This window comes from Panthera onca, chromosome B4, assembly GCF_046562875.1.
Source record: "Panthera onca isolate mPanOnc1 chromosome B4, mPanOnc1 haplotype 2, whole genome shotgun sequence".
In the NCBI taxonomy this organism is placed as follows: Eukaryota; Metazoa; Chordata; class Mammalia; order Carnivora; family Felidae; genus Panthera; species Panthera onca.
Window position 1 is genome coordinate 127,919,159 of NC_138345.1, and position 23,435 is coordinate 127,942,593.

The window sequence follows — 23,435 nt, forward strand, 5'->3', positions numbered from 1 at the left end:
CTAAAATGTGGGTGTGGGCTGAAACCAGTCCAGATATTAATATCCTGTGCCTGTTCCCGACACCAGTTTTAAATGCTCAGGACTTTGCATCCTCTGAAGACATTTCCTTTTGAAAGCACCCGCACCCTCCCTGCCCTGCCTCCCTGACCATTGAAAGCTTCCGGCCTGAGCTTCTGCACAGAGCTGGTCATAAATTATCAGAAGGCAGCATGTGTGAAAAATCTTCTGAATGGCCGAAAAGCACGCTTTCTCCGCATGCTGGTAATTCAGTAACAGCTGAATACCATCTCCATGATGGGCAGAAGAGACAGAGCCACAGCCCGTAAATAAAACTCACATGCCCATGAGATAAGGTGATTCTGGTGGAAAATAATACGCATGATCTAAATTCAAACAGAGGTGTGTTTAAGCAGAATTACTCAAGTCCAAGAATTAACATTCCATCCAGAATTAAGGGGTGGCTCCTGGAGCCATATTCTGAGGTCTCAAAATCACAGATGCTCAGGGCTCCGGATGAGCCCTTGGCTACTACAGACCCCTGCTTCCGTCAACATCCGGACTCCCACCCAGTCAACATTCACTAAGGCCCAACTAAGAGTGATGCCCAGACTCTGAGAATGGAAAGATAAATAAAACAGCCCCTTGTCTCACGAAACTCAAAAGCGAGTGGATAGAAAGACACCACACAAGCAAAACATCCCTTGATGAGTGCTGTCATAGAAGTTTCCACACAGAATCAGACATTAGGGGAAAATGACATTGAATTTGGGCACTGAAGATGTTGGTTGGGAGGAAGGGTAGTGGGAAAAAAAGAGAACTGTATACTGGACAGAAGGAACAAAGAGCAAAAATTGAGAAGTAGGAAAACAGATGTTTTCTCAATGCGTTCAACAAGGCACTCACCTGAGTAAAGATGGAAATTATGAGCTAAGGGAAAATGTCTGTGAAAGACCCCAAGCAGTGACCACGAGTATGGAGAGAACCCAGAGGGCAACGGTGAGAGCTGAGAGCTGTCGGCATTCAAAGCCAGAAGAGGGCATTCTTCTCTCATTTATTCATTCAACAAACAATTCTCCTGACGCAGGAGTAGGTGCTAGTGACAGAAAGATGAATAGAAGAAAACCACTCCATTCCCTCCTAAGGCTTGTACTCACTTGTGAAGACAGGTGATTAAAAAAAAAAACAAGAAAAGGGGCGCCTGGGTGGCTCAGCCGGTTAGTGGTCCGACCGGCTCAGGTCATGATCTCACAGTCCGTGGGTCTGAGCCCCATGTCGGGCTCTGTGCTGACAGCTCAGAGCCTGGAGCCCGCTTCCGATTCTGTGTCTCCTCCTCTCTCTCTGCCCCTCCCCTGCTTACACTCTGTCTCTCCCTCTCAAAAATTAATAAAGAAATTTTAAAAAATAAAAGAAAACACAAGAAAAGTAATGAGGGTATGAAAAAAAGAAAGTAAAAGGAGTTTGTAGACGTGGCAGAAGCCAACCTAGCTAAGGGGGAGGACCCATCATGCTCAGCTGAGACCTGAGGGTCTAAGTCAGCCCAGCAAAGAAGGAGGGAAGGAGGGGGAGTGGGCGGCGGGGAAGGATGGAAGGGCAGCAGTGTCCCAGGAGCCAGCATGTGAGAAGACCAGCAGTCTCAGAGGGCAGGTGCACACAGCACCCGAAGCGAATCCAGTGTGGCTGATGGAAGATGGGAGGGGACATAAGGAAACAGAGGCAGCACAGCCGGCAAGGAGCAGGATGGCCCCGCGACTGAGCTCTGGCCGCTCTCTGGAGGGTGGAGGACATGTGTGAGACGGCAGGATGTTCCATCAGCCGCGACCACAAAGGATGAAGGTGAACGGCTGAGCCAGGGCCACGGCAGTGGTGAAAGGCGGGAAGCAAAGACGTGGCCGCAAGAGGCCACAGTCAGGTGCGACAGGATGTGGCACCCGGCGATGGAGAGAATAAAGAAGGAAGCAAAGACTCCACACTTTGAGCTTGGTGGACGGGTAGCTGGGAATGGTAACTGAGATGCTACCGGAGAAAAGGAGGATGGGGGCGGAAACGAAGGAAACAGGGTTGAGGAACTGGGGGGCTGAAGTGCCAGCAAAGACATCCCCTGATCAGCATCTGTAACCAGCAGGCACCTGGCCTTTGACAAACAGCTCTGCGAATGGGGATCTCATCACCTTCCAAGATGTGGACTCCAACACCTGGCAAGTCGAATCTGCGATTACAATGGTTCTTTTCTTACGTTGAGTCAATGCCTGTTTCCTCATAACTTTTATGCATTGATCCTGGATCCACACTCAGGAGCAAATCACAGGAAGCCGATTCCCTCTTCCCGACATATTTGCCATTAACTGGAGAAGATTCTGGCCATTTCCAATTCATTCACGTCAGATGCTTAGAATAGAAAACTTCCAGAATGTTAGTGCCCCAATAGCCCCAACAGGTGACATTCATTTTTTTTTTTAAATATATTCTTTAAGTTTATTTGTTTTGAGAGAGAGTGAGAGAACGCAGGGGGAGCAGAGAGAGAGAGAGAGAGAGAGGATCCCAAACAGACTCTGCACTGTCAGCGCAGAGCCTGATGCAGGACTCGACCTCATGAATCAGGAAATAATGACCTGAGCCGAAATTAAGTGTCAGACGCTCAACCAACTGAGCCACCCGGGCACCCCAGGTGACCTTCAGTTTTATGTCACTTCGTGTAGCAGGAGACAAAGGCCTAGAAAGAGCAGTGATTGTACCCCAAATCACACCGCTACTCTGGCTCAGCTGATTCGGAGCCTGAGGCTATCATCCAGGATACTCTCAATAGATCTTACTGCTGTGTGTCATCGAATTCGAAAACTTTATGCAGGAGGCATCTGCATCTCTGGGAGAGTCTAGGCTCTGCTCTCAAGAGATCCATCGAAATTAAACGGGGTTGAAAAATAAATAAACTCACATAAAATATAAATAGCATCGCCATGAATACAGGCAGCAACTCTGTCCCTTATTTATGGCTCCACCTGCCTTGAACAGAAAACTCAAGGGGGTCAATAAACGGATTGCAAAGTTGTTACATTTTTGTTTTTTTTTTTATTTTAACATTTACTTATTTACTTTTGAGGGAGGGAGAGAGAGAGAGAGAGAGCACAAGCAGGGGAGGGGCGGGGGAAGGGGGGCAACACAGAATCCAAAGCAGGCTCCAGGCTCTGAGCTGTCAGCACAAAGCCCAACACAGGACTTGAACTCACGGACCTCGAGATCATGAGCTGAGCTGAAGTTCGATGCTTAACCGACTGAGCCACCCAGGCGCCCCAAAGTTGTTATGTTTAACTACAGAGAAAAGAATGTCTCCACAGGCTCTTTTGCAAATGCACTGATATCTGCTGACAACTGGCAGGGGCTCCACGGAGGTACCTTTGTCTCCCAGTACATACTCAGCCTTTTCTAGAGCCTCAGGATCTCTGGGTCATCCTGCCCTACATGCCCGCCCCCCCTCCGCCCCATGCTGAGCTCCCCGTACCACACGACACTTGTATTTACACACCTCTCATGTTGGGTGTTTCACTACCTCCCAGGGCAGCTCAGTCCAGCCCTGGACAGGATGATCCTTTACTAGGATGAGTTTGACAGCTGGCTCCCTGCCATGTCCCTCCATAGATTCTGGGGCCATCTCTCTTTCGGGCGACAGCTCCTTGACTGTTTGTGGAAGCCGATCGGGTACACCTGGAGTGGAACCTCTGCTTCTCCAAGGTAAATAGCCCCAATTCTTTCCACTATTCTGTATGTCACAAGGTTTGGATTGGCACTGGCATTCACCTAGACTCTCCTGAATGTGCTGACTTGTCTAGATTGTCCTCCAAGTGTGGCATCTAGAAATAAATGCTGTGGTCCAGCTGTGGATTAACTGATACCCCAGAAAAGGCATCTATCCCCACTGTCATTCTAGCTGGGATACTTCTGTTAACGTACTCACATCATCTAGCCCCTATTTAATGCAGTTTGTGATTTGGTCCCAAGGGGAGGATTTATTATTAGCAACATGTTGGTAAATAGGGCACCTCTTTCCAGTCTGTACAGGTCACCTCAGAGTATTATTTCCTCAATCCTCTCTGTTTCCCGTCGTCTGTCGTCTGTCTGATAGTCTAATACAATCATTCAAAGTCAGAGATAGTGGTCACTCCATCAGCCAAGGCTGGCCCAGACAGCAGGAGGCTGGAAAGGAGATTCTAGCTGACATCAACCTACCACTAAGCACAGCCAATTATACATTCTCCATATGTCAGATCCACTCCTAGTCTCCTCTTTGGGAAAATGCACCATTTACCTTTGGGGGCCATTTTGAGTCCCTCATTCTGACTCCACGTATTTCAGGGAACTCCTCTTTACCCTAAGACCAAAAATAGGCACCTCCCCCAGCCACGGTGATTGGTCTCTGGACCACAAGTGACCAGAGGCAATCCAATCAGGCAATACTGTGGAAGCAGGGGGAGGACGAACTCCTCTTTCCACAGGCACTGGTGAATGTAAGTTGTAAACTAAAGCTTCCTCTGTGGAGATAAAACTGCCCTGAAAGAAGCCAAGGCAGAGAAATGGAGAGCAAAGACAAGAAGGGAGACTGCGCTACAAAAATATCATTTGAGCCCCTGGATCCAACCAACCCTGACTGAAGCCCGTCCTACATTTGAACTTACTGGTTTTGTTAGCCCCCAAATTCCCTTCTTGCCAAAATCATTTGGGGTTGGGTTTTTATCAACGAGTGCAAATGAAAATTCTGCAACTTCCCTCTGAGGCACGCAGAAAGGTCATGTGACACCTTGTCAAACCCCTAAGCCAAAGTCTGATACCTCACTGGAGCCCCCATCTACAACATGGTATCGTAGTTACGAAGCTCAGATCTCGAGTCCAATAACACAGGCCCATCCTGACGGGCTTTGGGGTCTTAGACAGATCACTGAAGGATTTCTGCCTCGCCCTCCTCTTGTATACCTACTACATGGCATTACTGGGGAGAGCGAGACAATGCATGCAAAGCCCCTGTAATGATAACTGGCCCGCAGAAATGTCTGAAACACTGGCATGCTGATTATCGTTAATATTGTTACACCATTAGTATCATCACTAGTCCCGTTATATTGGCAGGGTCAAGGTTTTCACGTGCTAACCCTGGACCGGCACTGGGTGCTCTCAGCCTTCTTTTACAAGGGCTTTTCCATCATCCCTGGCCCAATGCTTCCTTCTGTCTCTTCTAGGATCCACATCAACTCACCTTTCTCCCTCTGATCTCTTTGCCAAAACTTAATCATCCACTGCCATGGCATAATTTACTCCATGTAGCTGCTCATATGGAAACTCCTCGACTCCAGGGATGTATGGGGCAGGACATACGGGCCCTTTCCTGCTCTACAGGCACACAGCCACCCCGATCACACTCAGTCGAGCTAACTCAGGGCAAATCTCACAAAGTCCACAACTCCTAATTAAAAGGTAGCCTTGAGCTGTCAAAAAAAATTATGCATAAAGGAAATGTTTAAAAACACAGTAGTGACTTCCTTGAGACAGATTTTCATCGGAGATTTTTTTGAACTCACTTATGGGCATAAATAAAAAGAAAGCGTCCTCCTCGATGCTCCCATCCCTTCCCTCCCTGAAGCTTAGAAAACCACCTTTGATACGCGAAACACCGTGCAGCATTTGAAATCGCTGGCTGGGAGAATGGCCAGGCTTGTCTTCTCCACTGATTGCTGAGAAGCAACAAGGATCGGCGTTTGTTTTGATTGGCTTGGGGAGGGCCGCTCCTCTGCTTGAACGCCTCCATCCGGCCAGTGTGACCATCATCTTTCACACCCAGCCAGGCCTGACACCCCAACCGCTGCCTCCCGCGGCACCCTGGGCTCCATGCACGGCAGTCCTGTGCTCACCTGTCGTCCCCCCCCCCCCCCCACAACGCATTGTGAATGTCCAGATCTGTGATCGCTGCATTCCCAGCACCTGGTTCGGTGCAGATGTTCCACAACAGCAGCAGCAGCAGCAAGAGTCACAACAAAATGTGAAATGTGTGAGTGAGTGAATGAATGAATGAATGAATGGAAGAATGAATGAAACAGCTGGCTCCATGCGGTTGAGAAACCTCTCCAGGGCCCAAACCTTTCGCCCGCTATTGACACAGCGATCGACCTGGAAAGCTGGTAGCTGACATTTGTGTAACCTCCACCATCCACTGCACGCAGGTGCACCTGACTTCGTTTCTGTTTCTCTGTGTTCCTCCTCACGACAGACTCCCTCCAACACCCGCGTAAGCCCCACGCAAGTCTCTGCCTGAGCACCAACGTTCTCCTGCTCCACACGGTGACCCGGAGGGGGCTTCCGAGACTCTGGGACGGCCAGTGTCCTTCTTCTTCCCTCTCCGTCCCTCTCCCTGTGAGGAAGCCTCCTTCTTACCTTCAAAGCTCCCGGCAAAGAGGTAAAGCCAGGTGATGGCTGGGATGCAGAGAACAGTCAGCGAGGCAGCCAGGAATTTCCGTCTCCCTCTGCAGATTCCCAGCATCCTCTCAGAAGTGACAACCCCTAATCCCAGCGCCGATTCTCTGCCCGGAGCACGGGGTCCTCGGCCTCCCTCATAATACTTTCTGAAAGGAAGAGCAGAGAGGAAGGGCTGAGTTCTTAGCACTGTAAATGGATGCAGATTGCAGAGGAGAAATACCCTGTAGGTCGTGAAAGTATCGGACTCGTCCACAATCTCCTGCTAACCTTCTATTCTGAGACACAGTGCTGCAGTCTTGCAGTCTATCAGAACAGAGACAGCTCTTTAAAAAGTAAATGAATAAAGGATGATAAAAAGTATGAGATCTCAAGGGACACTGGGTGGCTCAGTCGGTTGAGCGTCCAACTCTGGATTTCGGCTCAGGTCATGATCCCAGGGTTGTGGGATCGAGCCCCACGTCGGGCTTAGCATTGAGCACGGAGCTTAAGATTCTCTTTCTCCCACTGCCCCTCCCCAGCTTATGTTCTCTCTCTTTCTCTCTATAAGAAAAAAACAAAAACAAAAAACCCTATGAGCTCTCTCCCTTCTGCCTCTCTCTCTCTCTCTCTCTCTCTCTCATGCACACACACACACACACACACACACACACACACACGCACACACACAGAGGCATGTATTCTATAGTGTAGGTTAGCTTGCAGCAAGAATGTGACAGACTGAGATGTGCACAGAGCTCTGTGGAAAGACAAACGAAGTTGCTGACTGATGCAGGTGTGGCCAAGATGCCAGAACCGTTCCCGAGTTCCAGATAGGAAGAGCTGAGGAAGGCACTGGAGGCTGACTGATGGCACACTCAGAGGAGAGGAGACTGCACTGGCCACATCATCATCTGCAGGGGACTACAACTGGATCACAGTTGATAACCCACAAACACTCACCAGGGACTATCTTAACAGCTCCCGCCTTTAATACAGAAGAAGATATCCAGAAAAGCATGGAAACAATTAAAATGTGCAGAAAACGGAGAGGAACACAGATAACCTACAACTCATCTGCAGAGAGCCAGCCCTAAGGTCACGCAGAAGACTGCCTGAGACATGTTCAAAGAGGGAGGAGAAGGTCAATTCTCATGGAGTAGGGGCCCATGATCCTTCACCTGGGTATCTGACCACAGGTCATATGCCTTACGAAGGAATTTAAAACCCGACAGACCATGCAACCTCTTCACCTATATCCTAATGTGGATGTCACAATGGCTGCAGGTGGAATGCGGGATCCACATGTTAGGAGCCTCCCAAACAGGGCAGAAGCTACTACTGCAGGTACCTATACAAGGCTTCCCATCCCCAAAGAACAATGTCCATGAAAGAGCTGGCTTTGCTGTCCCCTTGGGTAGTCCCACAAGTGTCCTTCCCTCTGCCAGAACCCCTAAGCCCCATGTGACTAGGGTCTGGTTGAACTGTCTCCCCTCCCCACCAGCCGTGGCGTTTTCGGGAGACAGACACCCTGTCCGCCCATCTTACATTGGCCAAGACTTAGCATACTGCCTGTCACCTGCTGGCTGACTGATAACTGTCTGCTGAACGTACGAATGGAATCAGAGTCTAACCAAAAAAAAGCCTTTCGGAGCCTTAGGAATTTGCGTTCAGCAAGTGGCCAGCACCTAATGGAGCCAATCTCAACTGTCAGTGCCAGGCTTTCTTCTGCAACCACTCTGACGCCATTTTCGGCCCTCCCTCGAAACACATGAAAGACCACAAGGCTGGAGGGTGTGGCCTAGAAAGTAAAACCAAAAAAGCAAAACCCCTTTCAACAAAGAATGTTGATTTGAGAAAAGGTTCCCCCAGCCCCCTCCACTACCATGGAAAGTTTTTCATTCTGAAGCATGGGCAACAAACCCTCCACACCAACTGTGACTCACTACGAATGAGGATTTCCCAGATGCTGGGGGATCTCTCAGGAAGAACATACTGGGGACAGGAGGCTATGCAGTGACGCTGATGTGGCTTCAAATCCAGTTCCATGCTCAACTAGCTGCAACACTGCTGAACTCCCCGTCTCCAGGTAAGTTCCATGTTGTCCGTCTACAATGAAGCGATGCCCTCTCTGCCAGAGAGTCTTAAATGAGAGATCCCTTGAAGAAGGGCCCAGAAAGGACTGATGGAGCCTGAGGCCAGGTGAGCCCCACCTCTTCCTGAGAGCAGAAGGGCAGAAGCATCATGTTTTTCTCACTCCCCATTCCCACAGGGCTTGGAAGAAAAGAGCCCAACAAAGAAGTCCTGGCTGACATTGTCAAGTGCAAATGGGTGACTTCAATCAGAAGAACCCACTGGATTCTCCTTCAGGAAGACACCACATTAAAACTGCCTCTGGTGGTGTTTGGTTGTTTGTTTGGTTTTTGGGTTGTTGGTTTTGTTTGTGTTTTTTTGGTTTTTTGTTGTTGTTGTTTTTGTTGTTGTTTCTTTTGCAGTTCACTTTTTTTTAATGTTTATTTATTTCTGAAAGAGAGAGAATACACACACACACACACACACACACACACACGTTGACACACACACACACGTTGGGGAGGGGCAGAGTGAGAGGGAGACACAGAATCCAAAGCAGCCTCCAGCTCTGAGCTGTCAGCACAGAGCCCTACACCGGGCTTGAACTCACAAACTAGGAGATCATGACCTGATCTGAAGTCGGATGCTTAACCCACCGAGCCACCCAGGCGCTCCTGCAGTTCACTTATAATAATAATAGTAAAGACAACTAGCAATAAGCAGCATGTATTATGTCTCAGGCTCTTTTAATTCTCCAAAATAATCTATGAGGTAGAAACTATTTTTCATCCCCATTTAGTGGATGAGAAAACTAAGGCCTAGAAAGGTTGATGAACGAGCCAAAGGTTACATGCCCCTACGGCCGAGAGGCCTTGGGCTCTGCTCTCCCCAAGTAACTGATTCCAACAACCTTTGCCAGGGGTCGTTTCCCTTCTGATCTAACCTAAATCTTTCATGTTGAATCTTAGGATTACTTTCCTCCCCTGGTTAAATACATCACCACCGTTTGTTCCCTTTCAAAACAAAACAAAACAAACAAAAAAAGTACAACAGACGGAGCAAAAACTGGAAAGCAATAGATGAATTTGGAGGGGTAAGTAGTAGGAATATATATGGAGCTGAACGCAAGTGGCATTAATATTTAAACCCGTTTTTAAAAACCTCTTTCAAACACTTCCTTTCCTCCTTTCTTCGCTCCATCTGCAAAAGTTAATTTCAACTGGCACAATTTGTCCTAAGTTTTGAAACAGAGTCCAGGGTGGTTTGCATTTTAGGATAACACTGGCATCTGAAACTAAACCCAGCAGGTAAAAAAATATTCCTTCATGGATTTGACTTTTAAATGACACCTCTGTGCACTAAAAACACAATTTAAAGAAAAATCTCAATTTATATCAGGAGTTACTCCAGGAAGTCAATATAGTGAAGGAACACAAAAAAGAAGGAAGGTCTGGAAATCACCTCCCATAGCTGTGCAAATGTTGATGGATTAACTGGGGAAACCAGTCTGGAACCGGTTCTTGCCTGGTCTGAGGGAGACAGACTCCAGGGTGAATAGGCAGGGCAAAGAGTCACCTCTAAAATGCTCATGTCTCCATCTGTTGGGATGAGCACTGGGTGTTGTATGGAAACCAATTTGACAATAAATTTCATATTTAAAAAATAAATAAAATAAAATAAAATAAAATAAAATAAAATAAAATGCCTCAAAACCCATCATCCAATTCCTTGGCCAAGCTGGTCAATTTCTGCTCCTAAACTTCTCCTACTCGATCTGTCTTCTCCCATCTGTTTTAACCAATGAAAGTCACATTTATGCAGAACATTGTATGTGCCAGAAAAATTATCGTGCTCTATTAAAGCCACAAAAGCAGTACTCACAGCTGAACATAAATGTGATTACAAGTATCTTTCAGTCCAACAAAACATGTATAAATACCGATATAACTATACATATGAACAGTATAAAAGTTAAAGGTTATCTCTGGGTATAGGATACGGATCATTTCAATATATCTGAATACAGATTTCTCCCAAAAAACTTTGACAAAGAATATGTGTTGCTTTTATAACTGAAAAATATTTTAAAATTTGAATCACCACGTCTTCTTGTTATATTGCATGTTGATTCAAAATACCTCAGGGCAGACAGTGAAAAATACATGTGTTAGTTTTACTTTCCATGACAGGTTCAGTAAGTTAAGATCTGCAGGATCCTAATTAGGAATACATCTTCTGGGGGTGGCTAGCTACCATTTGAAAGACTCCAATCAGAAGCCCACCTTCCAAATGCTGAGCTGAGCTGATCAACACCAGCCAGTTGGCATCCCCTTCCCCTTCCCCTCCTTCTCCTCCTCCTTCTCCTTCTTTTTTGAAGTAGGGTCCAGGCCCAACTTGGGGCTTGAACTCACAACCCCGAGATCAAGAGCCCCATGCTCCACTGACAGCCAGCCAGGCATCCCTGGAGGTTCTCTTTTAAAAAAAAATTTTTTTTTTTTAACGTTTATTTATTTTTTGACAGAGAGACAGAGTGAGCGGGGCAGGGTCAGAGAGAGAGGGAGACACAGAATCCAAAGCAGGCTCCAGTCTCTGAGCGGTCAGCACAGAGCCTGACATGGGGCTCCAACTCACAGACCATGAGCTGAAGTCAGATGCTTAACTGACTGAGCCACCCAGGCACTCTTGGAGATTCTCTTTTAATTAACATCATTAGAAATGAATTTTCATGGGTGTTCAAGACATGTGAATTGTCTAGAAATTCTGCACATGAAGAGTGAATAAAAATCTAAGTAACTTCCAAAGGAAACAAACAAAAGTCTAAGGAACCCAATGACTGAAACCCTTCAGAATTATAAGGAGCCCCAACTGATCCTATAGGCATGTAACAGATTTGTTACATGTTATATTCTATGTTGTTACAGGTTATATGTTATTTGTTACAATTACCAATTGTAACTATAAGATAGGGTGAATCCTGTCAGTCCCATATTGTCATTGAAAGAGCAGACCTAGACCGGCCGACTCTATTTTGTTCTGTGTCCTCCATCTTGAGTGACTATGTCCCCGACATGGCCCCCTTTCCGGAAAAACCACAGAAAGAAATTCCAGCTCAAACCTCAGACCACGCATCTCACCGCTGCGTCGGTGCAGGTAGGGGATTGAGCTCAAGCTAGCTCGAATAAAGGCTCTTTGCTTTTGCCTCAGACTCGGCTCCCTGGTGGTCTTTGGGGATCACGAATTCTGGGCATAACAGTCATCCCAATCTCGAGTGAACCTTTCTTGCAAGAGGCTGTCCCAGTTCCTAAGAGGGCACAGGGCTGGCCCTCACTGAGCTTATAATACAGGTCCTACAGCAGACAGACCCTCCACCGATGTTGGCTTTGTTGTGTCATTATTTGTACTATTGCTAGTGTTATATTCACATCTCACACCTTTGCCCAAGCCTCTCACACACAGCCCGACTGTCCTGCCGTGTCTTCCCTCCTCTGCTGGACCTCAGGAGAAATTTTAAGTCCTGGCTGCTTCAGTGAAACATCTCTGGCAAGTCCAGACCTGGAGATGTTCCCTCCCTTTGTTCCAAACTCCAAAGGCCATCGGGAGCACAATCCAGATCACTGTCATTGTCTTTTTTTTTTTTTTTTTTAACTATTTTTAAAATATAATTTATTGTCAAGTTAGCTAACATACAGTGTATACAGTATGCTCTTGGCTTCTCCAGTAGATTCCCATGATTCATTGCTTACATACAACACCAGTGCTAGTCCCAACAAGTGCCCTCCTCAATGCCCGTCATCCACTGTCATTGTCTTCTAATCATCTCCTGTCTCTAATCTCTCTTCATCAGACTAAAACCCCGAAAGGGCAAAGGATCCTGGCCCTCTAGTGTTTGTTTTAAGCCTCTGCCAGAGACCAGGAGCTAAAACATTGGTTTGCACTTAGCCATCTCCATCCAAGTGTGGCCCCTAAATCAGCAGCAGCAGCAGCAGCAGCAGTGGGGGCTCATATCTTGCGAGAAAGGCAGACTGCCAGGCCCCACCCCAGCTCCACGGATCAAAATCTGCATTTTAACAAGAGCCCAGGTGATGCGGGTGCACTCTACTACCAAAGCGCTGAGTAAACAACTGGTTATTGATAAATAAAGCTGGCCTCCCTCCACTCCTACCTGACCCCCTCCTTCACCTTACCCCTGCAGGGACTGGCCAGTGCGCCAGGGAGAACCATCACATCCTGGACTCTGTTGATGGCAGATTTATTACAACAGTTCTCTGATAGATGGAAAGAGAGTTTCTAGAAGGAAAAGTGCTTTTTTCTAATCGAACAGAAGCATCTTATGGACTAGAGGTTGCTCTGATGACCCATCCTGACTTCCCATCAAAAACACTTCTTCCATATTTGAATGACTGAAAAGCACCAACACCACCCACAGAGGCTGCATTATGTCCATCTTTCAGAGACCAAGAGAGGCTAAGGACACTGATTTAGTTGGAAACCCTGGGACTCAAATTCCGGTGCTTCCTGAAAAACAAAAAGAAAAGAAAACAAAACACCCCAGAAAATCAGTTCTATGCTACAGGACACACAACTGATGCCTCAAGGGCAGATACTTTGTCTGTTTTGGCCACAGCTGTTTTCTTTGTTGCTAGCACAGTATCTAGCATATAGGAGGAGATCAATAAACATTGAATGGATCGATGACTGAGTATTTCAGTCACAGCCGGCAGACTCCTGGATATTCACGACCATACAAACTACTCCTGGGACACAAGGGCCAGCCCACACCTTCCTCCCAAGCCCAACTGTAGAATCCTGTGGAACTTCCACTATGTGATCAGCAAACTCCTCTTTATCCTCAGCTTCACCTGGCTTCATTCCAGCTCTGCTCTTGTGTGAAAGGACAGCTGTCCCCCGATCTTTGCCTTCCCCAAAGGAGAACCCTTTCCCCTACTCTTCTCAAGCAAGTACGAAATGGCTAGAAGGCGGGCCTCTGTCCTCCAGGCTTCCGGCTGTCTGCCAACTCTTACTGGTTCTCCCTCTCCTGAAGCCCCTATTCGTCTTTGGCTCAGCATCGTTCTCTCTGTCCTTGTCACTGTCATCTGGAAGCTCCTGGTTACTCTTCTCATTGTCTGAAGACCTCAGCCTCCACCACACGTCCTTCTGCCTCTCCACCTCAGTTCCATGATGGGAATGGTCGGTTCACAACATCTGCCACTTCATGTGGACCAAATTTATGTTCTAGCTCTTGGTGTCACCAAAACCAGCACAGTCCCCAAAAATCTCAAATGTCAACATCAACCCCCCCCCATCCAGCCCCCTGCTAGCCTTCCCAGGCTGCCATTGCCCAAATTCTTCACTGTCATCATGAACCCCAGTCCACCGGCTTTCTTCATTACTGTCCAACCAGGTCTAGATTTTCTTTCTATTCTCTCTCATTCAGCTTAGATGCCATGGTTCATTATTATAACCTCCCTCTGCAAGCATGCATGCCTCCCTTAGCCCTCCTTCTTTCCAATTATACTGGCCTGGAAAAATCCAGTCATTCAGATGAGCACAACCACACTTGTTTACCACGGCTCTACTTGGGAAGCCAAATGTTGGGGTAGGAAACCGCACTATCAGGCAGGCAGATTTGTTCCATTTAATCATGTCTGATTTCAAATGGTCAGTCAACTACTAAGAGGTGCTATTACCTTTCTCTGGTAAACTCACTGTGCTATTATCTGAGATATTTATTTCATACATTCTTTTTCTCCTGTAGCCTTCTCTTGTCCAGATGGCAAATTCCAGGAATGTTCCAGGATACAGTGTGGGACCCATCTTGTTTTCTCTCCCCAGGTGAGATCTCCCATTCCAATGACTTGGGAGACGGTCTCCGGGCTGATGTCTCCCACTTTTGTATCTCCAGCTCTGGCCTCTCCTCTGACCTCCAGACTCACATGTACAATGATTTTCCCTACCACGTGTGCCTCAATCCCAATTTCCCCCTTCTCCACCCCCTCTTCTCCAGAGCTTCCTGCCGCCTTAAAGAGAACCATCATCTACATCAATGCTCAAGCCAGATACCTGGGTACCAGTTACCAAGTACCTCAATTCCTTACTCACTCCTCGTATCTTGTCAAATCTGGCCATCCTCAAACCCTGCCATTTTTACCTCTGAAACATTTATTCTGTCCTTTGATACACCCACTTCTTTCCAGTTTTACTGCCACTATATAAATCCAAGCCGCCATCATCTCACGCGTGTGCCCAGTATGATAGCCTCCTAACTCAGATCACACCGGAAATTATTCAACGTCTCCCCGCAGCTCTTAAAATAACCCCCTCTTTGTCATGTCTGTAAGGATCTCACGGCGTGACCTCTAACTGTCTCTACGTCCGCCTCTCTGGCCAGCATCCCTTCAATTCTGCTTGCCTCCAGCCACACCGGCCCTCTCACTTCTGGAACACACCTCAGGGCCTTTGCAAGTGTCTTCCCTCTGTCTGGAATACTTCTCGCTCTGCTCTTCGCTTGGCTAAGTCCTTGTGATTCTTGAGTGCTGTCAACTCACAGGGGTCTTCTCAGAGGGTCCCAGGCCTCAGTGCCCCTCCCTCACGTCCTCCATCCTGCTCTCTGGTTACCTCCTCCTCCTCTGCACACATCAAACTTTGGAATGATACAATCGTCTGATGGATTACTTATGTAATGGCTGCCTCACTCACACTACATTTCAGTGTAATGTGACTATGAGGGCAAAAACCACTTGGTTTTTGGGCAAGGACAAATGTATTTGTCCACTTGGGCAAAACCAGGATGGCACCTAGGCACACAGGGGGCAGCCCTTAAATGGATGAACGAGCGAGTGAATGAACATGCCAGACAGCCTTGGCCATCAGGCAGGCACCTGGCAGCCTTCTCTAAACAAAAGCTTGCCATCTTGCTGCCGGACTCCACAACATCTATAATATGAGAAACAGAAGCCACACAGCACCTCAGGTAGGTCCCTACAGTTGCAGTGAACCCTGCAGAGACCATTTGGTACATTTGAGGTCACCTGCAAAGTTCACTTTGGCAACTCTCTTTCCTTTCTCTGCTCCACGAGGAGGAACACACAAAGGGGGTTTGGCCTCTCCCCCCGAGTCTAAGGCATCGCTCCTGGAGGCCCACCCTACAGATGCTTCCTCCCTCCCTCTCTTCTCTGCACATCAGGGCCCAAGTCATCTCCCTCCTGTAGATGATCCTTGGGCTTGTCAAACTGGCACTCCCAATTCCTTTTTTCATTTGGAGAATGGCGTTTGGCCTCGGAGGCACTGTTTAAAAATTAATCACGTGAACTACAGGAGTAAAAGCCACATGCAATATGCTTGGGAACAAACATTGAAAACTTGGGAGTTCGCCGTGTTTCAAAGGACTCTAAGGGCCCACTGTCGCCAGCTTTGTTCGTCTTGATCCCGCTGTGAAGTCAAATCCTCTTGCTGCAAGGAAACATATCCCTTCGCTCTCAGAACCACGATGATGTGTCAGATCAAGGGTGGAGGGCCTCACCAGGGTCTCTGGTCTGGTCTTCAACCACCCATGTCACACACCTTTGCAGTTAGGACGTGCTGCCTGCCGCCTGAGAGTTTTGCCATCTTGTCTCCACTATGTTCACAGCAAGCTCCGAGGCATGGTCTGCATTCTATGTGGGCCTCACAGCATTTACAGAGGATGGGGAGTCAGGACTTGGGCTCAAACATCAGCTCTGCATATTGGCTGTTCAGGATCTTGACAGGTCATTCAACATCCCAGGGGCCCCCATCCTTTTTCATGAAAGCCCGTGGCAGTACTGTGCACTAATAGCTGTTGGAAGCATTGAGGGAGATCAAAAGAATATCCAAAATATGATTACAGCAATGTGAGAGGCTAGAGTAGTATTAGTAACATTAAAATGAATCAGTTGGATTTCAGCTGCTTGACCAACCAAATTCTAAGAACTTGCTGTCGCACCTACAAAGTTGTTAGAGGGGCGTCTTCATCCGTGTGGGCTGCTTGGGTAAATACCATAGACTGCGTGGCTTAAACAACAAACATTTATTTCTCACCATTCTGGAGGATAGGAAGTCCAAGACCTAGGCTCTGGCAGATTCAGCGTCTGGGGAGAGCCTCCTTCCTAGTTTGTAGACAGCCATCTTGTTCTTGTGTCTGCACACGGTGGGCTTTCCAGGTCCCTTTTATAAAGGCACTAGTCCCACTCGCACGGGCTCTGCCCTCATAGTCTAATCATCTCCCAAAGACCCAGCCCCCTAAGACCATTGCACTGGTGGTTAGGATTCAACAGGCAGATCTTAGGGGACACAAACATTCAGTCGTAACCAAGGTGGGGAGGGAGGTAACAAATATGGGTGTGCCCTCGTCCTGCCTCAAGGCGGTGTATAGGGTGTATAACACTGTACTGTAAAGGGAGTAGTATTCAAAAGGAAAAAAACATCCTAACATCTGCAGGGGAAAAAAAAAAAAACTGCGCTGAACACATTATTCAATAAATGGTTACTCTTTTAAAGGGGCCATTTCTGTTCTTTAAAATTAAACGGACTGCTCCGTGAAGCAGATTATATCTCAAAACTCAGTGCCAGGAAATGATTCTCTTTTGAACCAAACCAATATGCTTCCTTGGACAAGACAATAGCTCCTCTTACAAAACTCATCTTGTTTTCCAGAGCCACCTTTAAAAAGGTAAAAAGAAATAAGGGAAGTTAATTTTAAGAATACATTTAACTTAAGCTAGCATGTCGAAAACATTGGCATTTTAACACGTCACCAACGTAAAATATTATTGAGATATTTTATACTCTTTTTCTCTCATTCTAAGTCTTCAAACTCCAGAGCTCACCTAACAGGAACAGCACCACTCAATTGAACTAGCCACATTTCAAGTGCCCCAGAGCCACAGTGCTGGACAGTACAGGAAAGTGTCTTCTGAGCCTTCTTGACATCCTGCTTCAGGAGGCAAGCGTGGCTGCAGGCCTGAGACGGAGCTGGAGCAGAGAACCCACGAGGCTCTGCAATGACACAGGCTGCATCGATGGCAGCTTGAGTGGGTGGCAGTGGAGCTAGAGGGACTGGAGGTCACCAGACGTGGGAGCGTGAAGACGCTGTCTTCAAGAAGGAAGACAACAGGGGCGCCTGGGTGGCTCAGTCGGTTAAGCGTCCGACTTCGGCTCAGGTCATGATCTCGTGGTCCGTGAGTTCGAGCCCCGCGTCGGGCTCTGTGCTGACAGCTCAGAGCCTGGAGCCTGTTTCAGATTCTGTGTCTCCCTCTCTCTCTCTGCCCCTCCCCTGTTCATGCTCTGTCTCTCTCTGTCTCAAAAATAAATAAACATTAAAAAAAAAATTTTTTTTTAAAGAAGGAAGACAACATTTATCAGGCAACGAGTGCCAAGCACCATACTGACGCTTCCACACAGTCTTAGCTCACTCAGTCTTTACAACCAAGCTGTGCAACTCTACTTTCCAGATAAGGGCACCAAGACTCAAAAGGTTAAGTGATTCTCATCACATAGTGGGGGGACAGGAGGGCAGCCTGGGATTAACCCCAAGGCTTCTGACTTCAAATCCAATATGTTTTCTTCAGCATGGTATTAAAGGCCTCCACGACCTCCAGCCCCCCCACGTCACACTTTCCAATGCAGAACAAGCACCCAGATGAAGGACGCTGTGTCTGTCACATTTCCCTGCCTTTCTGCCTGCTTTGACTTCTTCCTACTGGTCTACCTCCTGCTTATCTGCATGGTGAGCCTGAAAGACATTGGTTCTCAATTGGGGGTAATGTTGCCCCTGACCCTGGGAACATCTGGCAATGTCTGGAAACATTTTTGACAGTCAAGACTGGAGAGAATGGGGTGTTACTAGCATCTAGTGGCCCAGGAAGTACCACACATCCACTGTGGTCATCTTCCTCCAAAGTCACCACCTCCCTCGGCCCGGGGAGGTGGACTGTGTTCATCTGCATCCCAGGGACTTTCCTTAATTTCCACCCTTTCTATCGCATCATACAACCCAGATTCTGCTTTTGAAGAGCAGAAATTCAAGTTCCATTGAGATGTTGACTGGCAGGCAGTGTGACTATCACTTCTCACACAGAGCTCTCTCTGGGGTGACACAGGTAGAGAGGCAAAAGGAAAGAAAAGAGTCGAGACGCAATCAAAAACTTCCACTTACAATATTAACCTCTTTCAACAATGCATTGCCAAACAGATCTTTAATGCAAATTGATCTTTCCTGAGGATACACGCTTTTCCTGGGGTCAGACTATAGCTCCGGGAAGGCTGATTTTTATGTTTTTCTTCTGAATGTTAAATCAGCGCTTAATCATATCCATGAGGCTACCCATTGGAGTGTTTTGGTCTTCGTTCTTTTGATTTTCACTCTGGAAAGGGATGATTTAAGCAGGCATTGCCTCCCATTTCCATTCTGCTTAAGCAAACACTCATAAGCACTTAACAAGGGCGGAGACGAAAAATGCACTCCAGTCTTCCCAACTGCTGGAGGGTGATGTGTCTAACTTGCAGAGTCTATTTTTCCTCTGGGTTTCAAGGCCTATGGAGATTTTATGTAAATATCTCTTGTGGCAAATGATAAGAAGGTAGCTATTTCTTTACCTTCTCTTGACTCCGCCACTTTCCTCCTCATTCTACTCTGCACGTGTTTACGGGGCACACACTCTATTCCAGGCACAGGGCTTGGAGCTGAGCATAAGAGAAGGGTACAACAGGGTTCCTGCCCTTGAGAAGACTTGTGAGAGTGTAGGGACCAGACAGACGCAGACACCATGAACAGGAACACAAGACAGGACCAGAGAAAGTGCTCGCAGGGGAAAACATCTGGGCTGAGCCAAGGAGGATGGCACAATTCAAATGGCTGCCAAGGGAAGAAAAGTCATCCCTGGCAGAAGGAGTCCCTCAGGAAAGTTCAAGGGCATGCCTGGGACCAGGGGATGGCAGCTAACCATTCCTTCCAGAGTCAGGTAAGGAGGCTGATGGGTGGAGGGGAACGAGCCTGGGTGGCCTTGAATGCTAAATGAAGGAGAACTTGGACTTCATTCTACAGACCCTCAGGAGCTGCTGAAGACTCCTAGGCAGGAATTACACCATCTGTGGTCAAGAAGACCAACAACTCTACGAGCAATATGAATTCTGGGTTGGGCAAAGAAGAACACACATCCCAGAGACCAACTTACAGGCTTCTGGTGGCAGGCCCAGCTGGGGGCCATCCCAATAGCCATGTCCTTGTTTGGGGGACATTTCTGTTAACACGATGCCAATTTGGTACATATATGGGTGCAATGGACTGAAGATCTGTGTTCCCCCAAGATTCATATGATGAAATTCTAATCCCCAATATGATGGGATGAGGAGGTAGGGCCTATGGAAGGTAATTACATCACAAGGGTGGAGCCCATGCATGGGATTAGTGTCCTTATTAGAGGCACTCTTTCCATCATGTGAGGATGTAAGAAGTCAACTGGAAGGGTATCATCCCCAGAACCTGACCATGTCAGCAGCCCGATCACAGTTACTGTGACAAATGCATTTCTATTGTTTGTAATCCAGCCATTCGGTCTGTGGTACTGTGTTCCAGAAGGCCTAGTGGACTAAGACAGTGAGGCAGCACTGTGCTGAAGGATGGGGCCTCTAGACGCCCAGGATCAGTCATGGTTGGTCTCAGTGTGCTGGAGCAGTACTGTTCTCCTTTGCCAGGGAACAGTGTGGGGAGTCCTGGTCCTACACTGCAATAAAAAGTCACAGTGTCACCAAAGCCACAGCAGGGAAAGTGAAAAGAAAATTCCTCTTTTACACAGAAACATTACTTGCCTCAGATCACAAAGACTCTATGCCTCCCAATTTCAAGATATTTGAACCATACTGTGTGATGGCTTCCAAGTGTGACATTTTGACCCTGTTCCACGTTCCCCTGATTTGGGCCACATAAACATCCTTGTGACTGAAGAAGAACGATGCTTTCCTTTTTACTGGGTTAGAATTCACTTACCATAAAAATAACCATTTTAACAACACAGAATCCAGCGGCATTTACTGCGTTCGTAGTGTTGTGTGCAACCACTGTCTCAATCTGATTCCAAAAATTTCTCATCACTCCAAAAGATAATCTCATACCGTTAGGTGGCCACTCCCCATTTCCCCTCCCCTGGCCCCTAACAACCACCAATTTGCTTTCTGTCTCTATGGACTCACCAATTCTGGATATTCCATATAGGTGGAACCATACGATATTCCAGCCTTCGGTACCTGGCTTCTTTCACCTTGCATAATGTTCCTGTGCTTCAACCCTGTGTTGTAGCATGTATCCGTGGGTCGTTCTTTTTCATGGCTGGATAATATTCCACTGCAGGGATAGACCACATTTGCTGATCCATTCACCGGGTGATGGATATTCAGGATGTTTCCACCTTTTAGGAATTCTGAATTGTGCCACTATAAATGCTTGTGTATAGTATTTCCTTGAGAAGAGTGGCTTTTCTTAAGGTTATCTAAATCCCTTTGCTCTATGCACACAGGGAGGTCTATTATTATTAATGATTTTAAATTTCTAGAACCTCGCACTTGGGGAGCTCAAGCAGTAGCAGCTATTTAGCAACTACTATGCAGCTGGGTCCATGCTGGGCACTTGACATTTTCATCTCATTCAACCCTCAAGACTCCTAACATTTGTGTATCTTTGGTCCACTGTGGAGAAGAGAAAACCATGGCTCAGTGCGGGTCAAATGCCACACGTTACACGTGTAGTATGAGGTAGAACCAGGATGAGACACAGTGGGAAAGTGCCCAGCATTTTATCTGGCACAGAGCAGCTAAACAATGAGTATGAATGAATAAATGAATGAATGAATGAATGAATGAATGAATATTCAATTAATTCACCACACACCTAATGGCAGTTTGATAATTAAAAAACAAAAGAACTTTGGAGGAGGGTAAAAAGGAAGGTACTACAGTCGATTATTTATTCTCATAACTAATTATACTTTTATGGTATGAAATGCTTGGTGGGTGGCTGTATTAGTTTCCTAGAACTGCTGGAACGAAGTTCCACAAAATGGGTAACTTGGCAGAAATGTATCATCTCATAATTCTGAAGGCTCCATGGAAATCCAAGATGGCAGCATGAGCACTCCTGAAGTTGCCAAGGGAGGACCTAACCCAGACTAGTCTCTGAGCTACTGGTGGTCCCTGGGCTTACGGCAGCACAACCCCAGGATTCACGGGGCATTCTCCCCGTGTGTCTATCTCTGTCTAAATTTCCCTTTTTATAAGGACAACGGTCATACTTGATTAGGGCCCAACCCAATCCAGTATGACCTCATTCTACCTAACTAGATCTGCAATGACCCTATTTCCAAATAAGGACATATTCTGAGGTACTGTGGATTAAGACACCACTAAGATAATGAATTTTGCAGAGATGTAATTCAGTCGCTAACAGTTACCTTCATCATCATGCAGAAGTCAAGAAAAGAAACCACCATGAAGGCAGAGAGTCATGAAGAGGCACTTCAGTCCTACAGGGTCAGGGATAACCTGTCAAAGAACAGCAGGACTGACTCGAGGACACTGGAGAAGGACAGGCTGGCCTGGACCTACCACAGGTCTCAACATTCTAAATGCTGTGAAAGAAAGAGCATGAGACCAAGCTTCAGGAAATCTAGTCCTGCTCAACCAGCAACTTACACTGTGACTCAACTGGACACTCACCTCCTCTGGGCCTCAGCATCCAATGATAATAAATGCAGGTTCCATAACTGATCTCTAACACCCAAAAGGCACCTGATTGTCAGTTCCAAAGTCCATCAGGAGATACAAACCCCACCTCTGCAATGGTGCAGAACTATTCACGGCTTCTAACAATCTCTTGCTGCCTTCGCTCTACGTAAGAACTTTGCAGCCAATGGTCCTGCTACCTTTAAGGTTAGAGATTAAGTCTCAGGCATCCAGGCTTCTATCAAAGAAATCAAATTATTCCGACGTAGCTCACTCACACAACACATCAGACAGATGAAGCACAGAAAGTAAGCAGGCTAGTTAATAAGAGCTAGTTCATTAGTTGTGAGGCTGTCAGGAGAACCTAATCGCTGTGATAACACAAAGCTGTCCCTCTCTTCAGAGTCAAGCTAAATGCTTTCCATTTTTATCACCCAATTCATAACCGTGCTGTCTGGCTTTAAGAATCAATAGCCTGGTGGTTTTGGTATCCACTAAATTCGTCTTAGTTTGGACGTTTTTCATTTCCCGTGTCACTTGAAGAGAGCAGGATAAGGTAAATTGCTCCTCTCGTGGCATTTGTTTTTCCAAATCTATAATTTCGCACTGACATGTTCCGCACACCAGTGAAGGCAAAGGGGGAAAGGAAGACTCTCTCAGAAGCCCCATTCCAAGATCAAGGAAGCTTCCGACTGGGATCACGTGGGACAACCAATTTAACAAGTTTCACATGGGCAAGTGTCAACTGGTCTACCATCACCAACGGGTGATCCCATCGTTCACTTCGCAAAGAACTGTTATCTAACACTAAGTGCCAAATCCTCGGCTAATTTACATGAATGATCTCATCAGTCCTCCCAAGGCAGCTGCCTCCAAAAATGCCACTGTTTTATACACACGCACACACACACATATAATATATTTACGTATTTTGACACATAGCACGCTGAATTGGAAACTAAAAAAGGAAAGCAATGCCAGCATGGAAGATAAGAAAGCAGCAAGAAACTTAAAGAACAAGCACACATTTAAAGCCAATCAATATAAACATGCATAGACTCAAAATCACTGAGTTTAAGCCTAAATGAGAAGTTGGAGAGGGAGCAGTTCTCAAATTGAATACAAGTCATCTAACTGCGGCAACTGCGGCTCAGACAAGGGAGTGACATCCCGAAGTCACCCAGAAAGCAAAGGGCACAGTT

At 46.9% G+C, this 23,435-nt stretch overlaps 1 protein-coding gene across 3 annotated transcripts in view; it reads right to left on the minus strand.

Moving 5' to 3' along the window:
- The window catches only part of LARGE1 (LARGE xylosyl- and glucuronyltransferase 1), a 541,763-nt gene that overhangs the window by 392,449 nt on the left and 125,879 nt on the right, over positions 1 to 23,435 (minus strand). For all 3 annotated transcript variants that reach the window (XM_060656501.3, XM_078449495.2, XM_078449496.2), the window contains exon 2: positions 6,415 to 6,602. In XM_060656501.3, coding sequence (XP_060512484.2) covers positions 6,415 to 6,520 — 106 coding nt within the window. In that variant the 5' untranslated portion in view covers positions 6,521 to 6,602. The remainder of the gene's footprint in view (positions 1 to 6,414; positions 6,603 to 23,435) is intronic.